This window comes from Scyliorhinus torazame, chromosome 10 (genome assembly GCF_047496885.1).
Source record: "Scyliorhinus torazame isolate Kashiwa2021f chromosome 10, sScyTor2.1, whole genome shotgun sequence".
Classification (NCBI taxonomy): domain Eukaryota; kingdom Metazoa; phylum Chordata; class Chondrichthyes; order Carcharhiniformes; family Scyliorhinidae; genus Scyliorhinus; species Scyliorhinus torazame.
The window spans coordinates 141,885,487-141,911,889 of NC_092716.1; the positions used below are offsets into that span (position 1 = coordinate 141,885,487).

General features: G+C 54.7%; 1 protein-coding gene across 1 annotated transcript in view; it reads left to right on the plus strand.

Moving 5' to 3' along the window:
* Positions 1–26,403, plus strand: part of chid1 (chitinase domain containing 1) — a 234,762-nt gene that overhangs the window by 101,841 nt on the left and 106,518 nt on the right. The window contains exon 7 of the mRNA XM_072518783.1: positions 3,453–3,545. Coding sequence (XP_072374884.1) covers positions 3,453–3,545 — 93 coding nt within the window. The remainder of the gene's footprint in view (positions 1–3,452; positions 3,546–26,403) is intronic.

A 26,403-nucleotide genomic window follows, 5' to 3' on the forward strand; every position in this document is an offset into this window, starting at 1 on the left:
ACGGCCCCGGACGCTCCAGACGACGACGACAACGGTGCTGATAAACGGGCACGAGACACCATGCCTGGTCGACTCCGGGAGCACGGAGAGCTTTATCCACCCCGACACGGTAAGATGCTGTTCTTTGACCATCCGTCCCAGCGCACAAAAGATTTCCCTAGCTGCAGGATCCCACTCCGTACAGATCAAAGGCTTCTGCATAGTTACCCTAACAGTGCAAGGGAGGGAGTTCAAAAACTACAGGCTCTACGTCCTTCCCCAACTCTGCGCCCCCACATTACTGGGATTAGACTTCCAGTGCAATCTACAGAGCCTAACCTTCAAATTCGGCGGCCCAATACCCCCACTCACTATCTGCGGCCTCGCAACCCTCAAGGTTCAACCCCCATCCTTGTTTGCAAACCTCACCCCGGATTGCAAACCCGTCGCCACTAGGAGCAGACGGTACAGCGCCCAGGACCGGACCTTCATTCGGTCCGAAGTCCAGCGGCTACTGAAGGAAGGCATAATCCAGGCCAGCAATAGTCCCTGGAGAGCACAGGTGGTAGTAGTAAAGACAGGGGAGAAGCAAAGGATGGTCATAGACTATAGCCAGACCATCAACAGGTACACACAACTAGACGCGTACCCTCTCCCCCGCATATCCGACATGGTCAATCGGATTGCCCAATATAAGGTCTTCTCCACCGTGGACCTCAAGTCCGCCTACCATCAGCTCCCCATCCGCCCAAGTGACCGCAAGTACACAGCCTTCGAGGCAGACGGGCGATTATACCACTTCCTAAGGGTCCCATTTGGCGTCACAAACGGGGTCTCGGTCTTCCAACGAGAGATAGACCGAATGGTTGATCAACACGGGTTGCGGGCCACGTTCCCGTATCTCGACAATGTAACGATCTGCGGCCACGATCAGCAGGACCACGACGCCAACCTCCAAAAATTCCTCCAGACCGCTAAAGCCTTGAACCTCACATACAACGAGGACAAGTGCGTTTTTAGCACCAACCGGCTAGCCATCCTGGGCTACGTAGTGCGCAATGGGATAATAGGCCCCGACCCCGAACGTATGCGCCCCCTCATGGAATTTCCCCTCCCGCACTGCTCAAAAGCCCTAAAACGCTGCCTGGGGTTTTTTTCATACTACGCCCAGTGGGTCCCCCAGTATGCAGACAAGGCCCGCCCCCTAATACAGACCACGACCTTCCCTCTGTCGACAGAGGCTTGCCAGGCCTTCAGCCGCATCAAAGCGGATATCGCAAAGGCCACGATGCGCGCCATCTACGAGTCCCTCCCCTTCCAGGTCGAGAGCGACGCCTCCGACATAGCTCTAGCGGCCACCCTTAACCAAGCGGGCAGACCCGTGGCCTTTTTCTCCCGAACCCTCCACGCTTCAGAAATCCTCCACTCCTCAGTGGAAAAGGAAGCCCAAGCCATAGTGGAAGCGGTGCGACATTGGAGGCATTACCTGGCCGGCAGGAGATTCACTCTCCTCACGGACCAACGGTCGGTAGCCTTCATGTTCGATAATGCACAGCGGGGCAAAATCAAAAACGACAAGATCTTAAGGTGGAGGATCGAGCTCTCCACCTTCAACTACGAGATCTTGTATCGTCCCGGAAAGCTGAACGAGCCGCCCGATGCCCTATCCCGCGGCACATGTGCCAACGCACAAATTAACCGCCTCCAAACCCTCCACGAGGACCTCTGCCACCCGGGGGTCACTCGGTTCTACCACTTTATTAAGTCCCGCAACCTCCCATACTCTTTGGAGGAGGTCCGTACAGTCACAAGGAACTGCCACATCTGCGCAGAGTGCAAACCGCATTTTTTCAGGCCGGATGGTGCGCACCTGATTAAGGCTTCCCGCCCCTTTGAACACCTTAGTCTGGATTTCAAAGGACCCCTCCCCTCCACCGACCGCAACACATACTTCCTTAATGTGGTGGACGAGTACTCCCGCTTCCCATTCGCCATCCCCTGCCCTGACATGACCGCGGCCACAGTCATTAAAGCCCTGAACACCATATTCACACTGTTCGGTTGCCCCGCATACGCCCACAGCGACAGGGCGTCCTCCTTCATGAGTGACGAGCTGCGTCAGTTCCTGCTCAGCAACGGTATAGCCTCGAGCAGGACGACCAGCTACAACCCCCGGGAGAACGGGCAAGTAGAGAGGGAGAACGGCACGGTCTGGAAGACCGCCCTACTGGCCCTACGGTCCAGGGACCTCCCAGTTTCACGGTGGCAGGAGGTCCTCCCGGACGCCCTCCACTCCATCCGGTCACTACTGTGTACCAGCACTAACCAAATGCCTCATGAGCGCCTCCTTGTCTTCCCCAGGAAGTCCTCCTCTGGAACGTCGCTGCCGACCTGGCTGGCGGCCCCAGGACCCATCTTGCTCCGAAAACATGTGCGGGCGCACAAGTCGGACCCGCTGGTCGAAAGGGTTCACCTCCTTCACGCGAACCCGCAGCACGCTTACGTGGAGTACCCCGACGGCCGACAGGACACGGTCTCCCTGCGAGATCTGCCGCCTGCCGGCAACACACACACCCCCCCGACACCAATCACCCCCTCCCTGCCACCGCCGCATCCCGCGACTGCCCCCTTCCCAGGAGGATCGGTCCTCCTCCCAGGCCCGACCAGGAGTGAAGCCCAAGCTGAAACCGTAAGGCTCCCGGAGACGACAACACCGGAACAAGCACCACCACCACCACCGGGGCCGAGGCGATCGACACGGACGACCAGACCGCCCGACCGACTCGTGGCGTCGATCTAACACCACAATATGTGGACTTTTAACGAGAACATTTTGTCTTTTTCTCCTGACGATTACTGTAAATAGTTCGAAACAAAAAAAAAAACCTTGTACATACTGTAATAACATGCGAAAGTTTTCCTCCCAGGACCAGCCTTGTAAACCCTTACCACCATGCGAAGCATCACCCCGCCGGGTTCATTTTTAACAAGAGGTGAATGTGGTAGTATGCATTAGGGGTCATGTGGGACTGTGAAGCCGTGATGTCATTGGCTGACAGATCCCGGGTCCTGGTTGGCCGTTGACCTCTAGCTCCGCCCTGAAGGCGGAGTATAAGAACCAGGAGTCCTCCCCCGCAGGCCAGTCTACTACTGAACTGCGGGGGAACAGTCACGCTTAATAAAGCCTCATCGACTTCACTCTATACGTCTCTCGGAGTCTTTGTGCACTGCAGTTAGTAAATGGACCAGACCATTTTACACACTTCAGAACTGCCTTCACTTGGTGATTAGAAAGAAATTGAAACTACTATGAGCTTGCCTTCTAGTTAATGCTGATTTTTATTAAAAATTGGTTGCAGTGATTCTGCTACACTCATTAACATGGTGGGTTTGAAGGAATTCAGGTAATGACGCGGACGTTGCCCTCGCTTGATCCAATATGTTGCCTTTGATGGGATGTGTCTGTCTTACAGGGAACTGGTTCACGTCATCCGACACCTATCAGAAGCCCTGCATACAGCTAAGCTGAAAGTTTTGTTGGTGATTCCTCCAGCGATCTCTCCAGGGTAAGCACTGGATAACACATGGCTTTTTCAATCTGGAAATGTATATAATATCCTCAAAAAGAAGCATTAAGATCACCTAATCACTGAGCAGTGAAATGTCCATCTGCTTTCATTTAAGTAATGCTTGACCAAGGAGATCTGAGAGAGTGTCTCGAGTGAACCCAGTAAAGAACTCCTCCGAGAAGAATAAATATATCCCTTATCAGGTTTTTAATAAACAGTCTATTGTTTCCAAACTGTTGTTAAATTTTATTCTTCATCTTCTTTCATTAAGTCCTACTGCAGTCCAGCACAATGTGAATAAACTAGTGTAAGACCAAGCTCAGAATAAACCCAAGGTCTTCTCATGTCAGGAACAGGGTTAGGAAGTTGTAAGTTTACAGAAAATGTGTATGGTTTTTAGTGAGAGTATAAATGAGGATGCGTTGTTGAAGAGAGTGCAGTCAATAGTGAAGAAAGTGCAGCTGTACCAACTCTAGTGCAATAAGTGAAAGTATACATTCCTCCAGGCGTGGGATCGCCCTCCATGGCCTTGTTGGTGAAGACATCACATGGACTTACAGATCTAAACGTCGGGGTTTGATTTCTCGTTTATGCCCATTGTCTGTTTATAACTGAGATAATGATAGACATTTTACAATTGGCTTTGGTTCCACCACGTAAGAGAGGGTTCCTGATTTAACACCCTGGGCAAGTGCACAGTCAATTCCAGCCCCACTTAACCCGGAGTACAACACAAGTGAATTAACCAATAATTCATACAAAGATACCTGAATTCTTTCGCCCTCAGCTTCCCAATAATTACAGTCACCAGGTTTGTACGTTTAAACACAATTACTGTTTATTTATGACCAGAATATGAAACATGCAGTGAATACAGCGACTTCACGTCAAGCTAATACCTGACTCTTTCACTGTCCCATCCTCTATCCATACACAAGACAAACAAATACAGAGGGGTGGAAAAATAATGAGGATTAAGCTTAAAAGATAGAGTCCTTGCTTCAGATGATGAGTTCTTCAGTGCACCTTCTTCACAGTATGAGGTGTGGATTAAAGTCTCTAGGAGACAGCTTGTAATGATCTTCTTTGAAGTTCAACAATATAACTTACTCACAGCTTGTCCAAGAGAGGCCTCTGGCTTCACATTGCCTGTTTACAGAGAGAGTTACCAGATTCTGGTGTCTGCTTCAAATCAGTCTTTTCTGCAGAGAGAGAATTATCAGATTCTCCCAGTGGTCTTTTGGTGAAAATTAACTGGATATTTCTGGAGTGAGTTGGTTAGATTCCTCCATCCGGCCTACAGGATCAAAAGTGAAATGAAAAGATAAGCTTTGTTCACTGAAAAGAATAACAATGTGATCAGATACAATCACCACCTGCCACTGGGAGAGCACTGCCCCTTTTGACCAAGTCATCACGGATCTCTCCTGTTGCTGAAATCCACTGCTTGAATTTAAACGCACAGGTGACTTAGAAGCTGCCTGGTTTGAAAGTCACAGGTCCACCAATCATCCATGGGGCAATTTGGCATGGTCAATCCACCTAACCTGCACCGGTTTGGATTGTGGGAGGAAACTGAAGCATCTGGAGAAAACCCATGCAGAGACTGGGAGAACATGCAGACTCCAGGCAGACAATCACCCAAGGTCAGAATCCAACCCGTGTCCCTGGTACTATGAGGCAGCAGTGCTAATCATTGTGCCACTGTGTACCCCTATTATGCATTATGGTACCTGGTCCAGACCCCAATTTATAATAGAAAACTGGATGAGATCCCAACAATTTTTCAATTTGCAATACTGAGAGGAAACAATACTTTGCTCTGTGACGATTCCCTGGACCAGTGTGCGGTCAGTTCCAGCCCCACTGGCCCCGGAGTCTGAACACAAGCGAATTAACCAATAAAAATACCAGAGTCTTTGGTCCTTGGCTGCCCAATAATTACAGTCACCAGGTTTGTAAATGTAAACACAATGACTGTTTATTCATAACAAGAACTGTAATGAACTGTGCAGCAAATATAACTGGCTAACTATTAACTAGTTCCTAACTCCCCACTTTAACTATATATACAGGGTGAAAATCTTAAAGTGAAAGGAAAAAGAGTCTTTGTTTCAGGTGATGGTTTTTAGCACACCTTTCTTCACAGCAAGCTTGCAGATTAAAGTCTCTGTTTGCAGCCTGTACCGGTCTTCTCTGTAGAATCATTCATTGATTCAGGCTCTCTGTATTTCAGAAATGCAGTACTTTCAGCTTTCCTGGAGAGGCACTTCTCTTCAAATGTTTCTTTCAGATGATGGTTTGTATTCAGGCCTATGTAGTTTCAGTAATACAGCACACACTGCAGACTTTCTGGAGAGAGATATAGTTGCTCCTGTCTTTGACTTTATGGAGAGAGAGAGATAGCACTTACAGCAGCTTTTCTGGAGAGTGATAGCACTCACAGGCTTTGTGGAGAGAAATAGTATTCATGGCGGGCTTTCTGGAGAGAGATATAGTTGGGTCTGCTTCTGACTTTCTGGAGAGAGTAATAGCACTCGCAGCAGCTTTTCTGGGGAGAGTTTGGAGGTTCTTACCCCGGGTAGCCAGAATCAAAACTGAAAACTCCTTGGCATTCTGCAAAGCATTCCACTGGGATACAGTCCAATCACCATGTGTTACCAGACAGAGTATGGCCTTTTGGGCCAATTCATTGGCCACCAGCCAATCAATCAAACTGAGCCCCACCCATCTCTCTCATTGTTGCTGAAAAGTCTGTAGTCTCCTGTTCAAACCAGCACAGGCTAGCAAAGTGATCTCTCCTGTAACTTCTGAATTCTTTTGCTTGAATTAAAGATGCAGCCTGCTTGCCTCTTAAAGAGACATGTCCATTAATCATCCGTGGATCAAAATAAGAACAGCACAGTAAAAGGAAGGGTGAATAAACAGGATAAGTCCTTACAGCTCCATGAGGGATTCCACTGACAAATACAGATCTTTCATATTAAATTGAACTTTATTATTAACATTGGAGTAATCATATTAACATTCCAGAAAATAACTTTTCAATTAACAATTAAACAATTCTTAAAATAAAATGAAAATGTTTAACTATTAACTAATACCTTTTCTATCTCCAATTAAGCAAAGCTCATTACAGGTCAAAAGCCACTGGTAGATAAAGTTAACAAACACAGGGATACTTGCTCTACTGTTTAGAGACTTCCCTTCAGAGAAGTAGAGATAGACCCTTTCAGACACAGACTACAAATCCTCTGTCTGTCTCTGTCGGACTAAAATATCCTACAGCCAAAGCTGCATGCTACGTACTTGGTTCCCTCATTAATTACATCATTTCTATCTGACTGCGATACCCAACTCAATACACAATGGGTACAATTTAATTAAAATAAAAAGAGTCCGTTCTAGACGGGAATTGAGTGGAACCGGGAACAATCCTGTTATCTAATGGCACCCCCATTTTTTTTCCGGCCCCGGCAGGAAGCGCCTTGTCAAGGCTGCACGTAGCCGTATATCCTGCACTGAGGAGCTCCGCTGCAGGAGGAGATTTGGGCACCTTTCTTTAATGGTGCCCCAAACTCTCGACCCCCAAGGACCCCCCAACACATCAACTCATCAGTTGGGGGGTCCTTGAGCTTCCCCACACCGCACCACATACCAACATGGCACCCCAGGCCCGGATCCTGGCATGTGCAAAATGTCAGCCCGACACCTTGGCACTGCCAACCCGGTATCCTGACAGTGCCCCTGCTAGCCTGGCAGTACCAAGATGCAAACATTCAGCACAAATGAGAGAACATTTTAAAGTGTGTTTGGGGGAGTGGTCTGGAAACTCATGTGACAATCATCTGGGGGGATTTGAGGAGAAACCCACTAACTTGGGTTCAGAGCGGAGTGTGTGTGTTTGACCAGTCATCTTGTGTGCTTAGAAAGGGGCTTTGTGTTAATGGGACTATTTTAGTTTAAGATCTACTTTGCAATCCATGTTAATTGTTAAATCTGTGTACTTATTGAGCTAAAGGGAGGGTATGGAGTAAAGGAGTATTGTGTAATAATCCAACTTTTCATGTTTAATAAATGTTTTTTCTTGTTGTTGAAACTAATTCGGGACCCTGTGACTGTGTTCCTGCACGTTGTATTAATAAAAATGAATGGGCTGGAGTTTCCAGTTCCACAGCTGAGTGTTCGCTAGCGACGTGATTCTCTCTTCCCGCTGCTTGTTAATAGGATTTCCAATTGGAGCCACCCCACAACGTCGGGAAACTTGCGGGCGGGGTGCGCTGCCGGAGTGAAAAGCGATCCCAATATCTGAGAGTTCTGACCACAGCCTTTTGAGCCAGGGTTCCATTCTGGAAGCTTTACGTCCAGTTATAACAACAACTGGGGGCAGCACGGTGGGGCAGAGGGTTAGCCCTGCTGCCTCAGGGCGCCGAGGTCCCAGGTTTGATTCCGGCTCTGGGTTTGTGGAGTTCGCACATTCTCCCCGTGTTTGCGTGGGTTTCGCCCCCACAACCCAAAGACGTGCAGGCTAGGTGGATTGGCCACGCTAAATTGCCCCTTAATTGGAAAAAAATGATTTGGGTACTCTAAATTTAAATAAAATAACACCAACTGGGATTGGAACAATGTTTGAATATTTCCAGTTGGAGTGTTGTGGTTGCCGGGGCATATATTTGCACCATGTACTTTAGTTTGGAAGTTTGATTGTTTGTTCCCTGCTCCTTATCCTGGGCTTTGTGGACCGCAGTTGCAGGTTGCTGCTTGTTTTGAAATCCGAAGTTGCTGTGTGTAACACTCTCTAGTGCAGTGAGCCAAGCCCTTCCAACATTCTGCCCGAATCTTCCAGCACAGTTAAAGGCCACTCTTGGCTCATGCTGGTATCTTGCTCATGCTGGTTCTTTGTACGAGTTATCCAAATAGTTTCATGCCTCTGCTAATTTGCCATATCCTGTCATTTCTCCCCCTGAGATATTTATCCTTTTTGAAACTTGATATTGAATCCGTTTCTTTCAGTCAGTGCATCCAGGGCATAATAATTCTCCTCAAGTTGCTTTCCCTGTAATCTTAAGTCACCAAAGAAAATAGTCACAGTTTCTATTATCACTCCACATAGCTGTCGTCCCTCATCTTTGTTGACATTCAAAGAACGAAGAACAAAGAAAAGTACAGCACAGGAACAGGCCCTTCGGCCCCCCAAGCCCGTGCCGACCATGCTGCCCGACTAAACTACAGTCTTCTACACTTCCTGGGTCCGTATCCCTCTATTCCCATCCTATTTATGTATTTGTCAAGATGCCCCTTAAATGTCACTATCGTCCTTGCTTCCACCACCTCCTCCGGCAGCGAGTTCCAGGCACCCACTACCCTCAATGTAAAAAAATTTGCCTCGTACATCTCCTCTAAACCTATGCCCCCTAGTAATTGACCCCTCTACCCTGGGGAAAAGCCTCTGACGATCCACTCTGTCTATGCCCCTCATAATTTTGTGGACCTCTATCAAGTCGCCCCTCAACCTCCGTCATTCCAGTGAGAACAAACCGAGTTTATTCAACCGCTCCTCATAGCTAATGCCCTCCATACCAGGCAACATCCTGGTAAATCTCTTCTGCACCCTCTCTAAAGCTTCCATATCCTTCTGGTGGTGTGGCGACCAGAATTGAACACTATACTCCAAGTGTGGCCTAACTAAGGTTCTATATAGCTGCAACATGGCTTGCCAATTCTTATACTCAATACCCCGGCCAATGAAAGCAAGCATGCCGTATGCCTTCTTGACTACCTTCTCCACCTGTGTTGCCCCTTGCATTAGACCTTCCAAAGTGCATTACCTCACATTTGTCCAGATTAAACTCCATCTGCCATCTCTTCTCTCAAGTCTCCAAATGATCTAAATCCTGCTGTATTCTCTGACGGCCCTCATCGCTATCCGCAGTTCCACCAACCTTTGTGTCGTCTGCAAACTTACTAATCAGACCAGTTACATTTTTCTCCAAATCATTTATATATACTACGAACAGCAAAGGTCCCAGCACTGATCCCTGCGGAACACCACTAGTCACAGCCCTCCAATTAGAAAAGCATCCTTCCATTGCTACTCTCTGCCTTCTATGACCTAACCAGTTCTGTATCCATCTTGCCAGCTCACCCCTGATCCCGTGTGACTTCACCTTTTGTACTAGTCTACCATGAGGGACCTTGTCAAAGGCCTTACTGAAGTCCATACAGACAATATCCACCGCCCTACCTGCATCAATCATCTTTGTGACCTCTTCGAAAAACTATATCAAGTTAGTGAGACACGCCCTCGCCTTCACAAAACCATGCTACCTCTCACTAATACGTCCATTTGCTTCCATATGGGAGTAGATTCTGTCTCAAAGAATTCTCTCCAGTAATTTCCCTGCCACTGATGTAAGGCTCACCGGCCTGTAGTTCCCTGGATTATCCTCACTACCCTTATTAAACAAAGGAACAACATTGGCTATTCTCCAGTCTTCCGGCTCATCACCTGAAGACAGTGAGGATCCAAAGATTTCTGTCAAGGCCTCAGCAATTTCCTCTCCAGCCTCCTTCAGTATTCTGGGGTAGATCCCATCAGGCCCTGGGGACTTATCTACCTTAATATTTTTCAAGACGCCCAACACCTCTTTTTGGATCTCAATGTGACCCAGGCTATCTACACGCCCTTCTCCAGACTCAACATCCACCAATTCCTTCTCTTTGGTGAATACTGATGCAAAGTATACATTTAGTACCTCGCCCATTTCCTCTGGCTCCACACATAGATTCCCTTGCCTATCCTTCAGTGGGCCAACCCTTTCACTGGCTACCCTCTTGCTTTTTATGTACGTGTAAAAAGCCTTGGGATTTTCCTTAACCCTATTTGCCAATGACTTTTAATGACTCTTTCTAGCCCTCCTGACTCCTTGCTTAAGTTCCTTCCTACTGTCCTTATATTCCACACAGGCTTCGTCTGTTCCCAGCCTTCTAGCCCTGACATGCCTCCTTTTTCTTTTTGATATCCAAGGTTCCTGAAATTTGCCGTATTTATCCTTCTTCCTCACAGGAACATGCCGGTCCTGAATTCCTTTCAACTGACACTTGAAAGCCTCCCACATGTCAGATGTTATCAAATATCCGCCCCCACGCTAGGTTCTTCAGTTTGTTGCTCTCTTTGGTTGGCTCTGAAAATGGCAGTCAATATGGTCGCCTTCGTTAATTCTAATTATGTTTGCTCTAGAGTCGGCAGGTATCTTTCGATACCGCCACAAGGTTCAAAACCGAATACTGATCAAAGACTCAATACACCAATTGGTTAGTTCAAAGTCAATGCTAATTTATTTACACACGCAGTTAAATATACTCATGCACAAAACTCTACAGACTAAACTATCACTATGCTAAAGCCTATACTTAGCTTCGGGCGTCCACTCAGCCAGAGGAACAATGGCCGTTGTTCGGTTCTGAGGCTGCTGGGGTCGAACTGGTACAGGGGAACATCTAAGGTCGTCTGTCTGGTAGCGTGCGTTGACCTTGGACTTACTTGTTCTGGTGCAGCTGGTGGACAGGTCTTTCCTCGGTGAGAGCCGGGTCCAAGAGAACGATTCTCTCTTGGGGGCTCCTTATACCCAAAGGGGCTTCGCGCTTTTTTGAGCGGGCCTTGAACTTAGCCCCAATCAATTGGGCCGTTTCTCGATCATTCCTATTGATTTCATCCAATAAAGGGGTGGGAGCCCTGATGGCTGGGCATGTCCTAGGTGGCCGTTGGCCTGCTTTGTTTTGGTCTCCTCTGGCGCCGGGGTGTCTGCCTTAGTATCGGTTACTCAAATGTTACTCTTTTGTTCCCGGAGATGGGCCATTAATATGCTAATGGGCCTACAGTTTTGGTCTTGTCTGGGAGTGCGGCTCCTAGAAACAGACAAACCCTGAACCTGCTTGTTTTCTCAATATTGTCCATTTTCACTGCAATCTTTGCAAAGTGCCCATTTTGTAATCGGGAAGTGGCCATCCCAGATGGCTACAAGTTCCCACCTAATATTGTTATAATTAGCCTTCCCCCAATTTAGCACATTCACCCTAGGACCACTCTTATCCTTGTCCACCAGCACTTTAAAACTTACTGAATTGTGGTCACTGTTCCCGAAATGCTCCCGTGCTGAAACTTCTACCACCTGGCCGGGCTCATTACCCAATACCAGGTCCAGTACAGCCCCTTCCCTAGTTGGACTGTCTACATATTGTTTTAAGAAGCCCTCCTGGATGCTCCTTACAAACTCTGCCTCGTCTAAGCCCCTGGCACTAAGTGAGTCCCAGTCAATATTGGGGAAGTTGAAGTCTCCCATCACAACAACCCTGTTTTTACTCTTCTTCAAAATCTGTCTACCTATCTGCTCCTCTATCACCCGCTGGCTGTTGGGAGACCTGTAGTAAACCCCCAACATTGTGACTGCACCCTTCTTATTTCTGATCTCTACCCATGTAGCCTCGCTGCCCTCTGAGGTGTCCTCCCGTAGTACAGCTGTGCTATTCTCCCTAACCAGTAGCACAACTCCGCCACCCCTTTTACATCCCCCTCTATCCCGCCTGAAACATCTAAATCCTGGAACATTTAGCTGCCAACCCTGTCCTTCCCTCAACCAGGTCTCTGTAATGGCAACAACATCATAGTTCCAAGTATTAATCCAAGCTCTAAATTCATCTGCCTTACCCATAATACTACTTGCTTTAAAACATATGCACTTCAGGCCACCAGACCCGCTGTGTTCAGCAACTTCTCCCTGTCTGCTCTGCCTCAGAGCCATACTGGCCCTATTCCCTAGTTCTCCCTCAATGTTTTCACCTTCTGACCTATTGCTCCGGTGCCCACCCCCCTGCCATACTAGTTTAAACCCTCCCGTGTGACACTAGCAAACCTCGCGGCCAGGATATTTATGCCTCTCCAGTTTAGATGCAACCCGTCCTTCTTATACAGGTCACACCTGCCCCGGAAGAGCTCCCAGTGGTCCAGATAACGGAAACCCTCCCTCCTACACCAGCTTTTTAGCCATGTGTTTATCTGCTCTATATCTTCCTATTTCTAGCCTCACTGGCACGTGGCACAGGGAGTAATCCCGAGATAACAACCCTAGAGGTCCTGTCTTTTAACTTTCTGCCTAGCTCCCTGAACTCCTGCTGCAGGACCTCATGCCCCTTCCTGCCTATGTCGTTAGTACCAATATGTACAACGACCTCTGCCTGTTTGCCCTCCCCCTTCAGCATGCCCGCTACCCGTTCAGAGACATCATGGACCCTGGCACCAGGGAGGCAACATACCATCCTGGAGTCTCTTTCATGTCCACAGAAGCGCCTATGTGTGCCCCTGACTATAGAGTCCCCTATGACTATTGCTCTTCTGCGCTTTGGCCCTCCCTTCTGAACATCAGAGCCAGCCGTGGTGCCACTGCTCTGGCTGCTGCTGTTTTCCCTGATCGGCTATCCCCCCTGACAGTATCCAAATGGGTATACTTGTTCGAGAGGGGGACAACCACAGGGGATTCCTGTACTAACTGCCTGCCCTTTCTGGTGGTTACCCATTTCTCTGCCTGCACCTTGGGTGTGACCACATTTATATAACTGCTATCTATGACGCTTTCCGCCACCTGCATGCTCCTAAGTGCATCCAACTGCTGCTCCAACCGAACCATGCAGTCTGTAAGGAGCTCCAGTTGGGTGCACTTTCTGCAGATGAAGCCATCCGGTACGCTGGAAGCCTCCCGGACCTGCCACATCTCACAGTCAGAGCACTGCACCCCTCTAACTGACATTGCGTCAATTAATTAGTAAATTCAATTTAAAAGTTTTTTTTTTTTAAGTTACTGTTATATGTTTCTTAGCACTAGATTTCTACTAAAAATGTGAAAGCTAAATACAGTACTCTCCGATCTCTGGCTTAGATATCCCTCTAAATTATAATTAAGTAAAAAGTAATTATGTTTAATTAGTTTAACAATGCTTAATTTTTTTAATTTAGTGTAGCTTCCCAACCAGCCAATCAGGTCATAGCTTTACTGTGATGTTTCTTCAGTTTCTCCCCCCCCCCCCCCACACACACACAATTATAAACGGTAATAAAAGTTAAAATGAATAAAAATCACTTACTTACCTTCCGAGGTTCTCAGATGCTCTCTGGTTCTCACTACACCACTCCACAAGGTTCTCTATCTCCCTCCTGTATTCGGACTCATCGTTATTCGAGATCCGGCCCACTATGTGATCGTATCGTCAGCAAACCTGTAGATGGAGTTGGAACCAAGTTTTCCCACGCAGTCGTGTGTGTGTACAGGGAGTAGAGTAGGGGGCTAAGTACGCAGCCTTGCGGGGAGCCGGTGTTGAGGACTATTGTGGAGGAGGTGTTGTTGTTCATTCTTACTGATTGTGGTCTGTTCGTCAGAAAATCGAGGATCCAGTTGCAGAGTGGGGAGCCAAGTCCTAGGTTTTGGAGCTTTGATATGAGCTTGGCTGGGATTATGGTGTTGAAGGCGGAGCTGTAGTCAATAAATAGGAGTCTAATGTAGGAGTCCTTGTTTTCGAGATGCTCTAGGGATGAGTGTAGGGCCAGGGAAATGGTGTCTGATGTGGACCGGTTGCAGCGGTATGCGAATTGCAGTGGATCAAGGCGCTCTGGGAGTAAGGAGGTGATGCGCTTCATGATCAACCTCTCAAAGCACTTCATTACGACTGGAGTCAGGGCCACAGGTCGGTAGTCATTGAGGCACGCTGCCAGGTTCTTCTTTGGTATGATGGTGGTCTTCTTGAAGCAGGTGGGGACCTCGGAGTGGAGTAGGGACAGGTTAAAGTTGAGGGCAGCACGGTGACACAGTGAGGGCAGCACGGTGACACAGTGAGGGCAGCACGGTGACACAGTGAGGGCAGCACAGTGAGGGCAGCACAGTGAGGGCGGCACGGTGACACAGTGAGGGCAGCACAGTGACACAGTGAGGGCAGCACAGTGACACAGTGAGGGCAGCACAATGAGGGCGGCATGGTGACACAGTGAGGGCAGCACAGTGACACAGAGGGCAGCACGGTGACACTGAGGGCAGCACAGTGAGAGCGACACTGAGGGCGGCACGGTGACACAGTGGGGGCGGCACGGTGACACAGTGAGGGCGGCACAGTGACACAGTGAGGTCAGCACGGTGACACAGTAAGGGCGGCACAGTGACACAGTGAGGGTGACACAGTGAGGGCAGCACGGTGACAGTGAGGGTGACACAGTGAGGGCAGCACAGTGACACAGTGAGGGCAGCACAGTGACACAGTGAGGGTGACACAGTGAGGGCAGCACAGTGACACAGTGAGGGCGGCACAGTGACACAGTGAGGGCGGCACAGTGACACAGTGAGGTCAGCACGGTGACACTGAGGGCAGCACAGTGACACTGAGGGCAGCACAGTGACACTGAGGGCAGCACAGTGACACAGTGAGGGCAGAACAGTGACACAGTGAGGGCAGCACGGTGACACAGTGAGGCCAGCACAGTGACACACTGAGGGCAGCACAGTGACACTGAGGGCAGCACAGTGACACAGTGAGGGCAGCACAGTGACACAGTGAGGGCAGCACAGTGACACACTGAGGGCAGCACGGTGACACAGTGAGGGCAGCACGGTGACACAGTGAGGGCAGCACGGTGACACAGTGAGGGCAGCACGGTGACACAGTGAGAGCAGCACGGTGACACAGTGAGGGCAGCACAGTGACACAGTGAGTGCAGCACAGTGACACAGTGAGGGCAGCACAGTGAGGGCAGCACAGTGACACAGTGAGGGCAGCACAGTGACACAGTGAGGGCAGCACAGTGAGGGCAGCACAGTGACACAGTGAGGGCAGCACAGTGACACAGTGAGGGCGGCACGGTGACACAGTGAGGGCAGCACAGTGACACAGTGAGAGCAGCACGGTGACACAGTGAGGGCAGCACAGTGACACTGTGAGGGCAGCACAGTGACACTGTGAGGGCAGCACAGTGACACAGTGAGGGCAGCACAGTGACACAGTGAGGGCAGCACAGTGAGGGCAGCACAGGGACACTGAGGGCAGCACATTGACACAGTGAGGGCAGCACAGTGACACAGTGAGGGCAGCACGGTGACACTGAGGGCAGCACGGTGACACTGAGGGCAGCACGGTGACACTGAGGGCAGCACAGGGACACTGAGGGCAGCACAGTGACACAGTGAGGGCATCACGGTGACACTGAGGGCAGCACAGTGAGGGCAGCACAGTGACACAGTGAGGGCAGCACAGTGAGGGCAGCACAGTGAGGGCGGCACGGTGACACAGTGAGGGCAGCACGGTGACACAGTGAGGGCAGCACGGTGACACAGTGAGGGCAGCACGGTGACACAGTGAGGGCAGCACGGTGACACAGTGAGGGCAGCACGGTGACACAGTGAGGGCAGCACGGTGACACAGTGAGGGCAGCACGGTGACACAGTGAGGGCAGCACGGTGTCACAATGTGGGCAGCACAGTGACACAGTGAGGGCAGCACGGTGACAGTGAGGGCAGCACGGTGACAGTGAGGGCGGAAGAGTGAGGGCAGCACGGTGACACAGTGAGGGCAGCACGGTGACACAGTGAGGGCAGCACAGTGAGGGCGGCACGGTGACACAGTGAGGGCAGCACAGTGAGGGCGGCACGGTGACACAGTGAGGGCAGCACGGTGACACAGTGAGGGCAGCACGGTGACACAGTGAGGGCAGCACGGTGACACAGTGAGGGCAGCACGGTGACACTGTGAGGGCAGCACAGTGACAGTGAGGGCAGCACAGAGAGGGCAGCACAGTGACACAGTGAGGGCAGCACGGTGACACAGTGAGGGCAGCACAGTGAGGGCGGCACGGTGACACAGTGAGGGCAGCACAGTGACACAGTGAGGGCAGCACGGTGACACAGTGAGGGCGGCACGGTGACACAGTGAGGGTGGCACGGTGACAGTGAGGGCAGCACGGTGACAGTGAGGGCGGCACGGTGACACAGTGAGGGCGGCACGGTGACACAGTGAGGGCAGCACGGTGACAGTGAGGGCGGCACGGTGACACAGTGAGGGCAACACAGTGACACTGTGAGGGCAGCACAGTGAGGGCAGCACGGTGACACAGTGAGGGTGACACAGTGAGGGCAGCACGGTGACACAGTGATGACAGCACAGTGACACAGTGATGGCAGCACAGTGACACAGTGATGGCAGCACGGTGACACAGTGAGGGCGGCACGGTGACACAGTGAGGGCGGCGAGGGCAGCACAGTGAGGGCGACACTGAGGGCAGCGCGGTGACACAGTGAGGGCAGCACGGTGACAGTGAGGGCAGCACAGTGACACAGTGAGGGCAGCACAGTGACACAGTGAGGGTGACACAGTGACACAGTGAGGGCAGCACGGTGACACAGTGAGGGCAGCACGGTGACACAGTGAGGGCAGCACGGTGACACAGTGAGGGCAGCACGGTGACAAAGTGAGGGCAGCATGGTGACACAGTGAGGGCGGCACGGTGACACAGTGAGGGCAGCACAGTGACACAGTGAGGTCAGCACAGTGAGGGCAGCACAGTGAGGGCAGCACAGTGACACAGTGAGGGCAGCACAGTGACACAGTGAGGGCAGCACGGTGACACAGTGAGGGCAGCACGGTGACACCGTGAGGGTAGCACGGTGACACAGTGAGGGCAGCACGGTGACACAGTGAGGGCAGCACGGTGACCGTGAGGGCAGCACAGTGAGGGCAGCACGGTGACAGTGAGGGCAGCACAGTGAGGGCAGCACGGTGACAGTGAGGGCGGCACGGTGACACAGTGTGGGCAGCACGGTGACACAGTGAGGGCAGCACGGTGACACAGTGAGGGCAGCACAGTGATACAGTGAGGTCAGCACGGTGACACAGTGATGGCAGCACAGTGACACAGTGAGGGCGGCACGGTGACAGAGTGAGGGCAGCACGGTGACACAGTGAGGGCAGCACGGTGACACAGTGAGGTCAGCACAGTGACAAAGTGAGGGTGACACTGAGGGCGGCACGGTGACACAGTGAGGGTGACACTGAGGGCGGCACGGTGACACAGTGGGGGCGGCACAGTGACACAGTGAGGGTGGCACGGTGACACAGTGAGGGCAGCACAGTGACACATTGAGGGCAGCATGGTGACACAGTGAGGGCGGCACGGTGACACAGTGAGGGCGGCACGGTGACACAGTGAGGGCAGCACGGTGACACAGTGTCGGCAGCACGGTGACACAGTGTCGGCAGCACGGTGACACAGTGAGAGCAGCACGGTGACACAGTGAGGGCGGCACAGTGACACAGTGAGAGCAGCACGGTGACACAGTGAGGGCGGCACAGTGACACAGTGAGAGCAGCACGGTGACACAGTGAGGGCAGCACGGTGACACAGTCAGGGTGGCACATTGACACAGTGATGGCAGCACGGCGACACATGAGGGCGGCACGGTGACACAGTGAGGGCAGCACGGTGACACAGTGAGGGCAGCACATTGACACAGTGAGGGCGGCACGGTGACACAGTGAGGGCAGCACGGTGACACAGTGAGGGCAGCACGGTGACACAGTGAGGGCAGCACGGTGACACAGTGAGGGCAGCACGGGGACACTGAGTGCGGCAAGTGAGGGCAGCACGGTGACACAGTGAGGGCAGCACGGTGACACAGTGAGGGCGGCACGGTGACACAGTGAGGGCGGCACGGTGACACAGTGAGGGCAGCACAGTGACACTGAGGGTGACACAGTGAGGGCAGCACGGTGACACAGTGAGGGCAGCACGGTGACACAGTGAGGGCAGCACGGTGACAGTGAGGGCAGCACAGTGACACAGTGAGGGTGACACAGTGAGGGTGACACAGTGATGGCAGCACGGTGACCCAGTGAGGGCAGCACGGTGACACAGTGAGGGCAGCACATTGACACAGTGAGGGCGGCACAGTGACACAGTAAGAGCAGCACAGTGACACAGTGAGGGCAGCACGGTGACACAGTGAGGGCAGCACGGTGACACAGTGAGGGCAGCACGGTGACACAGTGAGGGCAGCACGGTGACACAGTGAGGGCAGCACGGTGACACAGTGAGGGCAGCACGGTGACACTGAGTGCGGCAAGTGAGGGCAGCACGGTGACACAGTGAGGGCAGCACGGTGACACAGTGAGGGCGGCACGGTGACACAGTGAGGGCGGCACGGTGACACAGTGAGGGCAGCACAGTGACACTGAGGGTGACACAGTGAGGGCAGCACGGTGACACAGTGAGGGCAGCACGGTGACACAGTGAGGGCAGCACGGTGACAGTGAGGGCAGCACAGTGACACAGTGAGGGTGACACAGTGAGGGCAGCACGGTGACACAGTGAGGGCAGCACAGTGACACAGTGAGGGCAGCACGGTGACACAGTGAGGGCAGCACGGTGACACAGTGAGGGCAGCACGGTGACACAGTGAGGGCAGCACGGTGACAGTGAGGGCAGCACAGTGACACAGTGAGGGTGACACAGTGAGGGCAGCACGGTGACACAGTGAGGGCGGCACGGTGACACAGTGAGGGCGGCACGGTGACACAGTGAGGGCAGCACAGTGACACTGAGGGTGACACAGTGAGGGCAGCACGGTGACACAGTGAGGGCAGCACGGTGACACAGTGAGGGCAGCACGGTGACAGTGAGGGCAGCACAGTGACACAGTGAGGGTGACACAGTGAGGGCAGCACGGTGACACAGTGAGGGCAGCACAGTGAGGGCAGCACGGTGACACAGTGAGGGCAGCACGGTGACAGTGAGGGCAGCACAGTGACACAGTGAGGGTGACACAGTGAGGGCAGCACGGTGACACAGTGAGGGCGGCACGGTGACACAGTGAGGGCGGCACAGTGAGGGCGGCACGGTGACACAGTGAGGGCGGCACGGTGACACAGTGAGGGCGGCACGGTGACACTGAGGGCAGCACAGTGACACTGAGGGTGACACAGTGAGGGCAGCACGGTGACACAGTGAGGGCAGCACGGTGACAGTGAGGGCAGCACAGTGACACAGTGAGGGTGACACAGTGAGGGCAGCACGGTGACACAGTGAGGGCAGCACGGTGACAGTGAGGGCTGCACAGTGACCCAGTGAGGGCAGCACGGTGACCCAGTGAGGGCAGCACGGTGACCCAGTGAGGGCAGCACGGTGACCCAGTGAGGGCAACACGGTGACAAAGTGAGGGCAGCGCGGTGACACAGTGAGGGCGGCACGGTGACACAGTGAGGGCAACACGGTGACACAGTGAGGGCGGCACGGTGACACAGTGAGGGCAACACGGTGACACAGTGAGGGCGGCACAGTGACACAGTGAGGGCAGCACAGTGAGGGCAGCACGGTGACACAGTGAGGGCAGCACGGTGACACAGTGAGGGCAGCACGGTGACACAGTGAGGGCAGCACGGTGACACAGTGAGGGCAGCACGGTGACAGTGAGGGCAGCACAGTGAGGGCGGCACGGTGACACAGTGAGGGCAGCACAGTGACACAGTGAGGGCAGCACGGTGACAGTGAGGGCAGCACAGTGACACAGTGAGGGCAGCACGGTGACACAGTGAGGGCGGCACGGTGACATAGTGAGGGTGGCACAGTGACAGCAGCACGGTGACAGTGAGGGCAGCACGGTGACACAGTGAGGGTGGCACAGTGACACAGTGAGAGCAGCACGGTGACAGTGAGGGTAGCACGGTGACAGTGAGGGCAGCACGGTGACAGTGAGGGCGGCACGGTGACACAGTGTGGGCAGCACGGTGACACAGTGAGGGCAGCACGGTGACACAGTGAGGGCAGCACAGTGAGGGCAGCACAGTGAGGGCAGCACGGTGACGCAGTGAGGGCAGCACAGTGATACAGTGAGGTCAGCACGGTGACACAGTGAGGGCAGCACAGTGAGGGCAGCACGGTGACACAGTGAGGGCAGCACAGTGATACAGTGAGGTCAGCACAGTGACACAGTGATGGCAGCACAGTGACACAGTGAGGGCGGCACGGTGACAGAGTGAGGGCAGCACGGTGACACAGTGAGGGCAGCACGGTGACACAGTGAGGGCAGCACGGTGACACAGTGAGGGCAGCACGGTGACACAGTGAGGGCAGCACAGTGACACAGTGAGGGCAGCACGGTGACACAGTGAGGGCAGCACGGTGACACAGTGAGGGCAGCACGGTGTCACAATGTGGGCAGCACAGTGACACAGTGAGGGCAGCACGGTGACAGTGAGGGCAGCACGGTGACAGTGAGGGCGGAAGAGTGAGGGCAGCACGGTGACACAGTGAGGGCAGCACGGTGACACAGTGAGGGCAGCACGGTGACACAGTGAGGGCAGCACGGTGACACAGTGAGGGCAGCACGGTGACACTGTGAGGGCAGCACAGTGACAGTGAGGGCAGCACAGAGAGGGCAGCACAGTGACACAGTGAGGGCAGCACGGTGACACAGTGAGGGCAGCACAGTGAGGGCGGCACGGTGACACAGTGAGGGCAGCACAGTGACACAGTGAGGGCAGCACGGTGACACAGTGAGGGCGGCACGGTGACACAGTGAGGGTGGCACGGTGACAGTGAGGGCAGCACGGTGACAGTGAGGGCGGCACGGTGACACAGTGAGGGCGGCACGGTGACACAGTGAGGGCAGCACAGTGAGGGCGGCACGGTGACACAGTGAGGGCAGCACGGTGACACAGTGAGGGCAGCACGGTGACACAGTGAGGGCAGCACGGTGACACAGTGAGGGCAGCACGGTGACACTGTGAGGGCAGCACAGTGACAGTGAGGGCAGCACAGAGAGGGCAGCACAGTGACACAGTGAGGGCAGCACGGTGACACAGTGAGGGCAGCACAGTGAGGGCGGCACGGTGACACAGTGAGGGCAGCACAGTGACACAGTGAGGGCAGCACGGTGACACAGTGAGGGCGGCACGGTGACACAGTGAGGGTGGCACGGTGACAGTGAGGGCAGCACGGTGACAGTGAGGGCGGCACGGTGACACAGTGAGGGCGGCACGGTGACACAGTGAGGGCAGCACGGTGACAGTGAGGGCGGCACGGTGACACAGTGAGGGCAACACAGTGACACTGTGAGGGCAGCACAGTGAGGGCAGCACGGTGACACAGTGAGGGTGACACAGTGAGGGCAGCACGGTGACACAGTGATGACAGCACAGTGACACAGTGATGGCAGCACAGTGACACAGTGATGGCAGCACGGTGACACAGTGAGGGCGGCACGGTGACACAGTGAGGGCGGCGAGGGCAGCACAGTGAGGGCGACACTGAGGGCAGCGCGGTGACACAGTGAGGGCAGCACGGTGACAGTGAGGGCAGCACAGTGACACAGTGAGGGCAGCACAGTGACACAGTGAGGGTGACACAGTGACACAGTGAGGGCAGCACGGTGACACAGTGAGGGCAGCACGGTGACACAGTGAGGGCAGCACGGTGACACAGTGAGGGCAGCACGGTGACAAAGTGAGGGCAGCATGGTGACACAGTGAGGGCGGCACGGTGACACAGTGAGGGCAGCACAGTGACACAGTGAGGTCAGCACAGTGAGGGCAGCACAGTGAGGGCAGCACAGTGACACAGTGAGGGCAGCACAGTGACACAGTGAGGGCAGCACGGTGACACAGTGAGGGCAGCACGGTGACACCGTGAGGGTAGCACGGTGACACAGTGAGGGCAGCACGGTGACACAGTGAGGGCAGCACGGTGACCGTGAGGGCAGCACAGTGAGGGCAGCACGGTGACAGTGAGGGCAGCACAGTGAGGGCAGCACGGTGACAGTGAGGGCGGCACGGTGACACAGTGTGGGCAGCACGGTGACACAGTGAGGGCAGCACGGTGACACAGTGAGGGCAGCACAGTGATACAGTGAGGTCAGCACGGTGACACAGTGATGGCAGCACAGTGACACAGTGAGGGCAGCACGGTGACACAGTGAGGGCAGCACGGTGACACAGTGAGGTCAGCACAGTGACAAAGTGAGGGTGACACTGAGGGCGGCACGGTGACACAGTGAGGGTGACACTGAGGGCGGCACGGTGACACAGTGGGGGCGGCACAGTGACACAGTGAGGGTGGCACGGTGACACAGTGAGGGCAGCACAGTGACACATTGAGGGCAGCATGGTGACACAGTGAGGGCAGCACGGTGACACAGTGTCGGCAGCACGGTGACACAGTGAGAGCAGCACGGTGACACAGTGAGGGCGGCACAGTGACACAGTGAGAGCAGCACGGTGACACAGTGAGGGCGGCACAGTGACACAGTGAGAGCAGCACGGTGACACAGTGAGGGCAGCACGGTGACACAGTCAGGGTGGCACATTGACACAGTGATGGCAGCACGGCGACACATGAGGGCGGCACGGTGACACTGAGTGCGGCAAGTGAGGGCAGCACGGTGACACAGTGAGGGCAGCACGGTGACACAGTGAGGGCGGCACGGTGACACAGTGAGGGCGGCACGGTGACACAGTGAGGGCAGCACAGTGACACTGAGGGTGACACAGTGAGGGCAGCACGGTGACACAGTGAGGGCAGCACGGTGACAGTGAGGGCAGCACAGTGACACAGTGAGGGTGACACAGTGAGGGCAGCACGGTGACACAGTGAGGGCAGCACAGTGACACAGTGAGGGCAGCACGGTGACACAGTGAGGGCAGCACGGTGACACAGTGAGGGCAGCACGGTGACACAGTGAGGGCAGCACGGTGACAGTGAGGGCAGCACAGTGACACAGTGAGGGTGACACAGTGAGGGCAGCACGGTGACACAGTGAGGGCGGCACGGTGACACAGTGAGGGCGGCACGGTGACACAGTGAGGGCAGCACAGTGACACTGAGGGTGACACAGTGAGGGCAGCACGGTGACACAGTGAGGGCAGCACGGTGACACAGTGAGGGCAGCACGGTGACAGTGAGGGCAGCACAGTGACACAGTGAGGGTGACACAGTGAGGGCAGCACGGTGACACAGTGAGGGCAGCACAGTGAGGGCAGCACGGTGACACAGTGAGGGCAGCACGGTGACAGTGAGGGCAGCACAGTGACACAGTGAGGGTGACACAGTGAGGGCAGCACGGTGACACAGTGAGGGCGGCACGGTGACACAGTGAGGGCGGCACAGTGAGGGCGGCACGGTGACACAGTGAGGGCGGCACGGTGACACAGTGAGGGCGGCACGGTGACACTGAGGGCAGCACAGTGACACTGAGGGTGACACAGTGAGGGCAGCACGGTGACAGTGAGGGCAGCACAGTGACACAGTGAGGGTGACACAGTGAGGGCAGCACGGTGACACAGTGAGGGCGGCACGGTGACACAGTGAGGGCGGCACGGTGACACAGTGAGGGCAGCACAGTGACACTGAGGGTGACACAGTGAGGGCAGCACGGTGACACAGTGAGGGCAGCACGGTGACACAGTGAGGGCAGCACGGTGACAGTGAGGGCAGCACAGTGACACAGTGAGGGTGACACAGTGAGGGCAGCACGGTGACACAGTGAGGGCAGCACAGTGAGGGCAGCACGGTGACACAGTGAGGGCAGCACGGTGACAGTGAGGGCAGCACAGTGACACAGTGAGGGTGACACAGTGAGGGCAGCACGGTGACACAGTGAGGGCGGCACGGTGACACAGTGAGGGCGGCACAGTGAGGGCGGCACGGTGACACAGTGAGGGCGGCACGGTGACACAGTGAGGGCGGCACGGTGACACTGAGGGCAGCACAGTGACACTGAGGGTGACACAGTGAGGGCAGCACGGTGACACAGTGAGGGCAGCACGGTGACAGTGAGGGCAGCACAGTGACACAGTGAGGGTGACACAGTGAGGGCAGCACGGTGACACAGTGAGGGCAGCACGGTGACAGTGAGGGCTGCACAGTGACCCAGTGAGGGCAGCACGGTGACCCAGTGAGGGCAGCACGGTGACCCAGTGAGGGCAACACGGTGACAAAGTGAGGGCAGCGCGGTGACACAGTGAGGGCGGCACGGTGACACAGTGAGGGCAACACGGTGACACAGTGAGGGCGGCACGGTGACACAGTGAGGGCAACACGGTGACACAGTGAGGGCGGCACAGTGACACAGTGAGGGCAGCACAGTGAGGGCAGCACGGTGACACAGTGAGGGCAGCACGGTGACACAGTGAGGGCAGCACGGTGACACAGTGAGGGCAGCACGGTGACACAGTGAGGGCAGCACGGTGACAGTGAGGGCAGCACAGTGAGGGCGGCACGGTGACACAGTGAGGGCAGCACAGTGACACAGTGAGGGCAGCACGGTGACAGTGAGGGCAGCACAGTGACACAGTGAGGGCGGCACGGTGACACAGTGAGGGCGGCACGGTGACACAGTGAGGGTGGCACAGTGACAGCAGCACGGTGACAGTGAGGGCAGCACGGTGACACAGTGAGGGTGGCACAGTGACACAGTGAGAGCAGCACGGTGACACAGTGAGGGCAGCACAGTGAGGGCAGCACAGTGAGGGCAGCACGGTGACGCAGTGAGGGCAGCACAGTGATACAGTGAGGTCAGCACGGTGACACAGTGAGGGCAGCACAGTGAGGGCAGCACGGTGACACAGTGAGGGCAGCACAGTGATACAGTGAGGGCAGCACGGTGACAGTGAGGGCGGCACGGTGACACAGTGTGGGCAGCACGGTGACACAGTGAGGGCAGCACGGTGACACAGTGAGGGCAGCACAGTGAGGGCAGCACAGTGAGGGCAGCACGGTGACGCAGTGAGGGCAGCACAGTGATACAGTGAGGTCAGCACGGTGACACAGTGAGGGCAGCACAGTGAGGGCAGCACGGTGACACAGTGAGGGCAGCACAGTGATACAGTGAGGTCAGCACAGTGACACAGTGATGGCAGCACAGTGACACAGTGAGGGCGGCACGGTGACAGAGTGAGGGCAGCACGGTGACACAGTGAGGGTGACACTGAGGGCGGCACGGTGACACAGTGGGGGCGGCACGGTGACACAGTGAGGGCGGCACAGTGACACAGTGAGGGCAGCACGGTGACACAGTGAGGGCAGCACAGTGACACAGTGAGGGCGGCACGGTGACACAGTGAGGGCGGCACGGTGACACAGTGAGGGCGGCACAGTGACACAGTGAGGGCAGCACGGTGACACTGAGGGCAGCACCGTGACACAGTGAGGGCAGCACGGTGACACAGTGAGGGCAGCACGGTGACACAGTGAGGGCAGCACGGTGACACAGTGAGGGCGGCACGGTGACACAGTGAGGGCAGCACGGTGACACAGTGAGGGCAGCAAGGTGACACAGTGAGGGCAGCACGGTGACACAGTGAGGGCAGCACGGTGACACAGTGAGGGCAGCACGGTGACACAGTGAGGGCAGCACGGTGACACAGTGACGGCAGCACGGTGACACAGTGAGGGCAGCACGGTGACACAATGAGGGCAGCACAGTGACACAGTGAGGGCAGCACGGTGACACAGTGAGGGCAGCACGGTGACACAGTGAGGGCAGCACGGTGACACAGTGAGGGCAGCACGTTGACACAGTGAGGGCAGCACAGTGACACTGAGGGCGGCACGGTGACACAGTGAGGGCGGCACAGTGAGGGCGGCATAGTGACACCGTGAGGGCAGCACAGTGACACAGTGAGGGCGGCACGGTGACCCAGTGAGGGCGGCACGGTGACACAGTGATGGCGGCACGGTGACACAGTGAGGGCAGCACGGTGACACAGTGAGGGCAGCACGGTGACACAGTGAGGGCGGCACGGTGACACAGTGAGGGCGGCACGGTGACACAGTGAG